General features: G+C 37.3%; 1 protein-coding gene across 1 annotated transcript; it reads right to left on the bottom strand.

The window, feature by feature from the left end:
* Nucleotides 1-5,033, bottom strand: LOC139743708 (dynein regulatory complex protein 12-like). Its single transcript, XM_071654165.1, has 6 exons — nt 4,970-5,033; nt 3,869-3,940; nt 2,805-2,924; nt 2,248-2,340; nt 1,617-1,747; nt 1-129 (listed from the first exon to the last, which is right to left on the bottom strand). The coding sequence occupies exons 1-6, from the start codon at nt 5,031-5,033 to the stop codon at nt 1-3; spliced, it is 609 nt and encodes a 202-aa protein (XP_071510266.1).
* Nucleotides 5,034-10,747: the final 5,714 nt, after the last annotated feature.

Genomic DNA, 10,747 nt, shown 5'->3' with positions numbered 1-10,747 from the left:
TCAAATGTCCAGGGGGTTGAGCCCGAACTCCAGGAGCTTTTGTTTGTGCTCAAAGTGAATCATCTTAGACTCCTCCAGCCACCTTATCTTGGCGTTGTTCAGTTTCTCCACCATGTTGTCCATGGCTTCCTACAGAAGAGAAAGGATTCGAGTGAACTTTGAACTCACATATAATTACATACAGTGGACTCCCATTATAATCACAATTATAACTACAGAAGCACTCTGAGAGCGCAGGCCTCCGCCAAGCATGCAGCTCATTTGCACCACTGATCTTGTTCTTCCATAGAGATATCAGTGATTTCCACCCATACGTACCTGTGTGCTGAAAGTCGCCCGATTTCCCAATATAGAAGCCTTTGTTACGTCATAAACCCTCAGCTGCACGGCGCGCCTCGCCCTAGCAGAAACTAGAGCACGCACTTTAGTGCGCGCATGGAAACCCCAAATACGCGCAGCCTGAACTCCCAAGTTCATTGACCCTACCTGCCAAAATATCAAAAATCCTTCATAAATTCAAAAAAAATTCTCGGATCACTACCAAAATTTAATCATCTGTTACTTGTATCATTCTAAACCTTTTCTGCAAGTTTCGTCCAAGTCCGTAAACTACTTTTTGAGTTATTTTACACATGGACAAACTAACGAACAAACAAACGAATACACAAACCAACGGTAACGAAAACATAACCTCCTCCCTTGGCAGAGGTAATTACTCCCAAAATGTTGATATAACAAAAGAAGACTGGAAGTCCTCGGGTCCGCCAGTTGTATCAAAATTTTGTTATAACCAAACAAATAAACAATGAAAAACATACTCAGAGCAGATAATGTTGCTGCCTGAATTTTTACTTTGTTCTAACCAGAATTTCGTATACATTATAACGGGAGTGCATGTTATATTCAAATGATATGTTTTAGGCAAACATGTAATTTTGTTATGAAACAAACTTCTACAATATTTTCAAAACTTCTTTCAAATTTGAATGTTTGGTCTGTTCCCTCCACTGAAATCTAAAGACATTTTGGGTAAAGTTTTCACCTCTCCAAGTACACCAGCTGGAAAGAGCCTTTCAGAACTCAATCATCCTTACTGGTGCAGAGGGGCAAATTAGTTTGGTATAGTTTGGTTTTGTAAGCGCACATCCCAGGTATGAAAACACACACAACCTAGCAATAAATATTATCGTGTTATATTAATTCAGTACACAGCTTGTTGAACACATTTATAATGATGGTAGACTGCATGAGGGTTTAACATACATGTATGCACATGTGCATATATATTATCCTATTGTAGTCTCCACTGAATTAAGCCTGTATGAGGTTGACTGTTCACAGTCATAATCATTTTGAAAAAACAGAACAGCATTAACATGGTGCCGAGTGTATAATATCAATTTACTTTTCTTACATTTCTAAGTTTATAAAAAGTATACTGCAGTTGTATAAAGTCTGTTTTATATCAATGCTTGCTCAGTGATGGATTCAGGTACTCTAAGATTATGGAATGATGATTTATTGTTTCATGTATGGACATCTTCACTTCCACCAAATAATCTTGTTTTTGTGGCAACAAATTAGGAAAAAACAAGAAAGTGAGCTACAAATATTACCTCTAGCATATTCTCGTAGGAGTACTCCATGGTCTTGATTTTCTCCTCCAGTTCACCAATGGTGGCGTCCTTCTGTTTTGTAATTCGCTCCTTTTCCTCCTTGGTGTTTTTAAGCTCGTCTTCTGTTTTGGCTGTATGAACACCAAATAAATAGATAGATAAAAATATAACTATACATACTGGTATATGAAACTAAGACAAACTCACGGGATATGGAAACCTGAGGGGACACGGTTGTTTGATGTCCTCATTCATTTCAGCCTCAAAAATCTGCAACTGTAATGGATAATGACTGTTTAACAACTACAAATATCACATGATATTCTTTTTATTATGTACAAATATAATGGAAACTATACATCTTGCATTGAAGAGTTCCATATTGGTGGATGAAAAAGCACAATAAGAACAAGGAACCAAAAGAAGGAGGGGGAGAAAGAGAAGAAGAAAAAGATGAAGGAGAAGAACAAGAGGAAGAAGAAGTCAAAAGTGATGATGAGGAAGGAGGAGGACCAAGGCACTTTTGTGAAAATCATCTCTCTCCTTTTAACCCGTTCAGAATGGGAACCTTGTGGCCTACGTATGAAGTCTATGAGCATTTCAGAATTCAGTGTGGAACAAGTTAAATTACCAAGTGCACTGGAGACTTTGCTGAGCTCTATTTCCAGCCGTCTGACGTGGGCGTCCATCTCCGTCTGTTTGGTCTTGTATTGACGGGTCATGTCTAACAGGTAGGGAAAAAAAACAACAGATGTACAATTTACTGAAGTTAACAAAAACAATACAAGTATCTCTTTAACGGACTGTGCCTGTAATGTACTACAATAAACAAACAACGACAATACAAAAAGAATTCCACAATTTTTATTTTATTGAAAAGTATGAACTGTACACATTCCCCTGACTTGTTACCTTCTGCTGAATCAGACTAAGGACGTGTGTTACAAATATATACATTTCTCTGTGACCGTTTAACCAAATTGAACGGGGTTTTCTGCAAAATATAGCAAAGATGTTATATTTTAAGACCTTGAAGTGTCATATAGACAGTCAAATCGCATTGGAAGTTATCAATTGATGCAAAAATCCTATTGCAATCTTTTTGGGGGGGACATACTGTATAGGGTAAACTTGCCCTTTAATGACATAATGGATTGTTTTGGTCCTAAGAGGGGGTAAAACACCCACCTGACATGACATCCTTCTGGTCTGATTTTTGCTGCTCCACATCCTTTTCCGCTTCCTTCATTCGCTGCTTCCATTCCTCTGACTGGGCCTGGGAGCGGCGCGTCAGATCCTTCCTGTTGGCTAAAGTGTCAGGACAAGCACACACGGATAGCATATTAGTAGTGCATGCATGGATGTACATGTCTTTAATATGCTATAACTGTATCCGGGATGTGAACAAGCCTAAGATCATTGAAAATACAACTGTAGGTCTATATCATTAAAGGTACTGTTTACCATCGGAAGCAGTGATTAAAAAATATTCAAGATAACACAGGTGATACAAATTGTGTAAGTCAGCTGTATCACAAAACATCCTATCATGTAAAAATTTTGTAATAAAGCCTAAATTATAAGGAAATATCACTATTTTTCTGACTAAACCATATCTGTAGACGGTTTTAATAGTCTAGAAACATTATCATCGTAACTATTGTTCACATTATGTACATTTAACATTATTTAACATTGATCACACTGATTCAAATTTTTGCATTGGTTGTTTCTATCCCTAACTCACATTTTAGAACTAATTTGAAGCACTAAAGTTGGGTTTTTGTTTCATCTGGGAATGGTAAATAATGTCTTTAACAACATAACAAAATAATGCAATATGATTTGGTTGCCATTTCATAATCTATTCATCTATATGCTGTAACATCTAACATAATGAACACTTGTTCATATAAACCTTTTTCCTACATTGTCATTCATTACAATGCTAACCCTTGATGTAGAGCCTACATTTGTATATATTCCATATAATTACCTTTACACAGTAAATAGTTATAAACATGGTATGTAAGTGGTATCAGTGTAATATAATCCAACTACAAATGTGCATCAATCATGAACAAGGATCAATTAACTCTTTAAATTACATACCCTAAATTATGTGCTGTATATCATGTCACTATGTCTTCTCAAAATCACATAAACCCTCATACAAAAACAGAAATCAAAATATGTGAGCAAGCAGGGCTTCATAAATTTTCTTCGAGGTTCAATGAGGTTTTGGTCCTTACCCAAGTGATCCTTCAGAGCATCTATTTCCAACAAAGTTTTCCGGTACTTGTCTTCGATCGTCAGCTCTGCATCTGTGGGTGAAAGATTCAAGATTCAAGATGAAGAAATAATGAACCTGCACAGTATACTAAAGGCAATCATCAAGCTACAGTGTATTCTTACAATTGTATGCAGAATAAATCAAATGGCTTTAAAGGGTTATTTACCCCTAGCTGGATAATACCACACTTTCCGGTCTTTGTCAGTTTCATTCTAAAGATTTATGCAGATGTCTGCACCTGGATGATTTCATGGTTAGCAACATTACATAAATTTATACAAATTTTCATATCCTGCTTTCACTATTAAAATACAGTAAATTCCATCTATTCATTTTGAGTCACAATCAATACAACATGTTCATCATGATGATATGGATAAAAAGGACTGAATGCAACCACACAAATATTAGAGTTGCAATGATAAGGTCAGTTATTGAGTTAAAACGTTTAGTAACATTACAAAGAAATAACATAAGAAAAAAAGTTTATGACAAAAAGTTTGCTAAAATGCAATGACTAAGTCAGTAAGATAACGATACTTATGAAGTATCACATAGGTCTATAGGCCTATTTCAAATATAGCATCATGACAAATGTACCAGCAAAAATTCTTAGCAGTCTGAACCATATTGTTTGTTTGTTTTTTTAGCACTAAACACTTCACATTAAACCATGGTTAGTTAGCCATCAAACCATGACGTTTGGTGGCCATAGACGTAGTTATTAACGCGTAACGAATGTTACACATCTGTTTGAAGTAAACAGACATGTAATGCCGATTTTAAACATGTGGTCAATAGGTATTTCAAGGATGATACAGATAACAGCAAACTTCCATGGCTTTAAGAGGAATGAGATGACTCAAGTCAAGATAGAAGTCGGTCAAATCACACCAATAAACGCTAAAAACATGACTAATGCTGCGATCATAAACCCTACTCGAATCCAAACAATATGGGACTAGGCAAGGCGATCTCTCTTGCAATCTCGCTTCATCGTGCGTGACCGGCCAACTCACAAATGATCCCCGGTATTTACAATGTCTCCTGTCGGACTCACCGTTTTTCTTGCCTTTCTTTTTACCCTTCTTCCCCTTGCCCTTTCCTTTCTTCTTGGGAGGCATGTTGCTCACAAACGTTGACCGCGTTTGAGTTTCTTACGAGGTTGTTTCCCGATTCGGATTCCCACTTGCTGTCTTGCAGTACGCTTTCGAGAATGAAAGCGCAATCGTTGATGATCAGCAGCAGGCTACGCTAGATACGGAACGCTGCAGCAGATAGCAACGCAATCCCTCGTCTTCAGCAGTGTAATGCGCATGCTCAGTTCAATTAAGCATACGGATGTGTAGAGGGGGCACTCGATGGACAGGTGTCACAATATTTTCGATTTGGAAAAATTTAGTGAGTAGTGATAATGCAGCAAGAGATAACTTGCTGGAATAAAGTTGGTGTCGTTTTGCAGTTTCCTAAGTTTGATTAGAGGATGAAAGCGCTTAGTCATACCAGCTAAAAGTTCAAGTCTGCACAATTCATAGCGTGTTGACTTCACAAAACAACTCCTCACCAGATATTAGGCCTACTTCACCCTTTAAGTTGTTGAAAATATCGCTTCTTCTTGCAATGCATGCATATTCTACATCCTCTCATGGAGGAATGAGTCAAACAAGGGCTTATTACTTGGGTGAAAACAAAGAATTACATTGCCTTTTTTTCGAAATCTATGCTTTCGTGGGTTGTACAGAGACAATAGGGTCAACGTTTGTGTAATTCACTGTAAACGGATAGATCGATAGATAACAAATGAATAAGTAGGCCTACATGAAGTTACCGGAAATTTGATCTGAATCTGCAGTCTAATTTCTTATCATGTAAACCTGAAATACTTATTTGTTATGATTTAATTTGGATGTTCAGTTATTATCAATGAAATTTAACTTTTCCATGTAACATTATCATGTGTTCGTGACGCTGATTCCCGCCGATGTGGTTCAAGCAGTGGAAAGACGAGGTTAGGACAAAGTCACATATAATTCTCGTTTTGGCTGATCTGTCGTGGCAAAAAAAAAAAAAAACAACCAAACAAACAAACAAACAAATTGCCTTCCTCAAACATACACCATGAATACCCATCTGCTATTGTTGAACACGGACAGCGCTGGAGGAGCAGAGTAATCTTTCAACTGTTTTAAAGATTTTTTTTTAACCAATGGAATAGTATTTTTTTCTGTTCATGTTGTTATTTTCATGACTGCACGACTTTTCAAATAAACAGTATTCCAGTTGTATTACCATCTCTCACAAAATTGAAAAATAATGTGTTCTTCGCAAATAGCACATTTCATTAGCAATACACAGGATTATGCAATTGGAATAGAATGCCAAAACAATGAATTCGATCTTGTTGATATTGACTTACAGAAAAAAGAAAACTTGAGATCCATTGTTTGTTTGTAAGAATATAACTCTAAGCGTGTCATGGTCGCCAATCGGAGACCTTAATTAGTCCCTCTTTCTTGTTTTAAAAGATAAATGTACTTTGGGCTTTGGCAATGTTACAGTAATGAGGAGGTGGTGGAAAATGATTTTTTGCTTTCTCCGTCAAATTAGTGACAAAATTATTTCACTAAGTTTAAAGCATTTTCTTGCATCTAAATTCTTAAGTTTTCTCTTAACATTGACTGTTATGTATTGTTGTATCATTACTATTACCTCTTTTGTTTGTGGACCATTATTCTCAATGTACGCATTCAGTCTTGTTAGCTTGATCTGAATGATTGGAGCCCATTGCTTTGGAGGTAGTTTTTTTGCCTTAAATAATATTTTATTTCCCTTCTCTTGCCAAGAATTTATGATAAACAAAATAATGATAATTTTACAATACAAAGAGTGGTTACATTGTAAAACAAAAACAAGATCATCGATACAGAATATACTGGAAAATGCTTCATTATTTTACTCATTCCTTGTTTGACTCAATGATAAAAAAAAAATCACAAAACATGTCAATCAATGATCATAACAACTCAAACTTATACATAATCATATCTTTTTTCCTAAACATATAGCTTATAATCGAAGTCAAGGAAGACGTTAAATCGTATTTCCTCACCCATGAGCAATTCCCAACCAAGTGAGGTATTAGCCTACAACTTTTCTGTCCTGAGATCCGAAGGTCGTAGGTTCGAATCCTGCCCGAATACGTACGCCCATGACTTTTTATCATGGCTGCTACTAAAACACTAATCAATTCAGTGCTTATTTACGTCGATGTAGGGCAATTTGTCAATCAGTTGCAACTTTTACACTTCCCTCACATCACAAGCACTTTTCATAAACAAGTCTTGTTGAGCCGCAGATTTGTATACAATAGTGCCCTCTCTTGTCGGTGGCACAAGTCCTGACAGAAAATAACAAAACAAAACAAATAACAGGAGGACATACGTAAAAGGGGATTTCCCATCTGTTCTGGGCGCAGAATGATACAGTAGTATTGCAGAGTGTAGCTCCGTAGTACTGCACCTGCAAGGGCAAGGGTCGAAGGGTGCCTAAATTATTACGCTCATAACAGCAGTAGTACAGATTAGTAGCTCCCAAGAAGGAAAACGGAGCCATGATGATGATATGCTGATGTTAATAGACGGAATACCAGTGGATAGCAACAAAGTGAGTTGAAAGAAATTACTGACACTCACTGGACACTTGGCATGGCAATGAAGGTAAGTTTACTAAACTTATACTAATAATTTACTAGTCGAGCCTATCAAAGGACCCTACCTCCTTCTGATTCAACTCTTTATGTGCCATGGTATAAAACCTCTGTGTGCCACATTATTCTGAGATACCAACGTTGTCATGTTTTGGGAAATCATTCTGTTTTTCAAATCCATGGAAATTTTGTACATTTCTGTTTAGCTGGACCTGGTGTAGGCTGTAGTGAGCAAAGTTGTACTGTAGAGAAAACACCAAGCTTTGCTCTGATGTAAATTGTATGACAAATCTGTTATTGCTTGTCTTTCACATGACCAGGAACTATATCATTGTGAAAAGGCATGACTTTTGCATAAAAAAATAGTGACAGAAACTTAGGATCTAAACACCAATTCAGTAGGAAACACAGCTTGCTAGTCAAGCACCACATAAAATGCAAGCTATATATGTGAGAGGAACGAAATCGCGAGAAACTCTTTCATTGTACTGTGGCCTTTGGCGATTTATCAGTCGGTTTGGGTGGGTTTGTGCATTTGAGCAGAGTATGCAAAATTGGCACGCCGTCGACTGAGTTGGTCATGCGAACTTGGTACATAAAGAGTTAACCCTGTTGGGCCTGGGCTCTGTAACCGATCAACGCCAGCGCCACGTTTTCAAAAGTTGAGGGCCCACTTCCGGGTTTCATCAACTAACAAGCAAGTTTCTTCAGCTGACAAGCAAAAAAAAAGGAAAAAGAAAAAGAAAAGAAAAGGTCTTCAGCGCAAAAACAAAGCCTTTCCGTGCTCACGCTTCAAGGTTTTTATCAATATTCTTTCTAGTGCCACTTACACACTTCCAGGGTTAAAAAAGGTGGGGGGGGGGGAGGCAAAGTGGTGACATCTTATGTATTTCTTTGTATGGTGCAAAAAAAAGAAGTGATGCTCTTTCAGGATGAACAGAGTCCTGTTTATATGCAAGTTGTAACCAAGTAGGAATTCATTTACATGCAGGGAACCATATCTCCTGACTTAACTCTGTTTTTGTGTGTATTTTTATATCATTTTGGACTAAATATTGATTTTCTGGTAAACTGGGCACTTAGAAACATCTGGTGTAAGCGCCTTATAATGTATTGTCATTATTATTATTATTACTTGATGAGATTTTTAATATTTTAATCATTGTTTAGAACACAAATGAATATATTCACATAGAATATCAATTCTTATGTTGCTGCACCTTTTACTGCCATAGCCTCAGCAGTTGATGATTGTCCAGCAGCCCCAACAGAACTAGACTGGATCTAGACTAGAACAGCTCATGCAGCCGTGGCTGTATATCCTTCACCAGCAGTTTGCCACCAGCCAGGATTTTACCTGTCAGCACACCGAGCAACTCCATGGCCAGTGGCGCCCCCAACGTCTCCGTCAACTCGATAAGCCAGGAGCCGATCACTGAAGTGACCAACACCATCCTTGAGGGAATCACAGCATTACTCACTGCCGAAAGCCAGCCTACTTGTACAGCCACGTCACCAAAGGCGGCTAGTCAGCCTTGGCATGCATTCATCACCTCGGATCTGAGAATACATCTAGCCTGTAAATTGTAAGCATAAATGCTGCTCAAACAAAACTGGCAGAAACAAAAAGCATGTAAGGTAATGATTTCCATGGATGGCATGTAAGATAACAATTTCCATGGATGTCATGCATCTTTAAACTGCAAATGTGACTTTAAAGTCATGCCTAATGTTAGGACCAAATATGACTACCGTATACACGTAGTCAAATCTGTTGGCCAAGTGTTAATAGCCACCATACAGCAACTGCAGCAAAAATGTCCCTGTTCCATGAGAGCTCTGTTCATTTATTCTCCTACACAATGGCCATGTGTCTATCAAGAACTAATCACAGTCCTTTCATCAGTTTGTACTCATTCACTAGTAGGGAATGGAACTACCTGTTTGACAGTTTCATATGTCTTCTTTTTGTGATGAATAGTCTTATTCCAAATTTTACTGTATTTCCCTTGCTTGTTGACCCGTTGAAGACAGGCTGATTTTGCTACAAAACGCATTTCCCATAGACACCTGCCCGAGTATACTTGGGATTTATCTTCAACGGGTTTCGAAGAATATTATTGATGGTTTATAGCAACAACTTGTTCATGTTTCAGCTTTTATTGGACACGATCAGTGTTTGGTGTAGTTAGGATGCACACAGATTGAATCCATTCTTAAAAGGATGAAAGTTTTAATAGTTCTTGTTTCTTTTTCTTTTTTGCAGAGTGCAAGCAATATTTCCCTCTCCTAACCAAGAAGCCCTTCGGGACAGGCGCATGACAGTCTTACTGAATGTTGCCAGTCAGATGGAAAACGATATATTTGAACAAGCCAGTAGCAGGGTAAGATGATGATAATAGTAATAAAAGTAATAATTAATATTAATGATAATAATAATAATGATAATAATAATAATAATAATAATAATAATAGTAATGATAATAATAATAATAATAATAATGATAATAATAATAATTATTATTATTATAATGATAATGATGATAATAATAATAATAATATTGATAATAATAATAATAATGAAACATTTATATAGCGCATTTTCCATAAACGTGTAATGTTCAAATGCACTTTACCAGTTGCTTATTGACATTAATGAAACAAGTGAGTCTTTAGATTTTTTTTTTCAGATGATGAGAGATTGCTGGTTGCAGAGAATATTGGGTAGTTTTGATTCCACAGTTTGGGAGCAGCAGGTGAAAATGTTGTATCACCAGTTTTGGCCAGCATCTTGGAAGTTGGGTGATTCAGTGTGATACCTTGTGAGGAGCGGAGGGTGTACAGGGATGGATGATGGATGGTTATGTGTTCAGATAAGTAAGGAGGGGCGAGACCATGGATACATTAATTGAAAGTGAGCAGAAGTATCTTGTAGTGGATCCTGGACCTGATGGGAAGCCAATTCAGTTGACGGAGGACTGGTTGCATGTGGGAAAATTTGGATGTGCCTGTGGCAAGTCTGGCAGCTGCATTTTGAACCCACTGTATTTCTCAATCTGGGCAGCAGTGGCACCGTAGATGGATGTCTGGCAAATTAAGTATTTTTGAAGTCCATCTATCTTGTTCAATTGA

The sequence above is a fragment of the Diadema antillarum genome, unplaced genomic scaffold (assembly GCF_040938485.1).
Source record: "Diadema antillarum isolate AM-2024a unplaced genomic scaffold, OU_Dant_1.0 seq00001103_RagTag, whole genome shotgun sequence".
NCBI classification, from domain to species: domain Eukaryota; kingdom Metazoa; phylum Echinodermata; class Echinoidea; order Diadematoida; family Diadematidae; genus Diadema; species Diadema antillarum.
This window is presented reverse-complemented; position numbering and strand designations above follow the sequence as displayed.

Bases quoted from the DNA above. Each gene is read 5' to 3' on its own strand.
- LOC139743708 (XM_071654165.1), bottom strand. From the start codon at position 5,033: ATGCCTCCCAAGAAGAAAGGAAAGGGCAAGGGGAAGAAGGGTAAAAAG. The intron at 1,748-2,247 runs GTAATTTAACTT...GTGTTCATACAG, and splicing joins CAAAGTCTCCAGTGCACTTG to CCAAAACAGAAGACGAGCTT. The intron at 130-1,616 runs GTAATATTTGTA...TCTCTTCTGTAG, and splicing joins CCTACGAGAATATGCTAGAG to GAAGCCATGGACAACATGGT.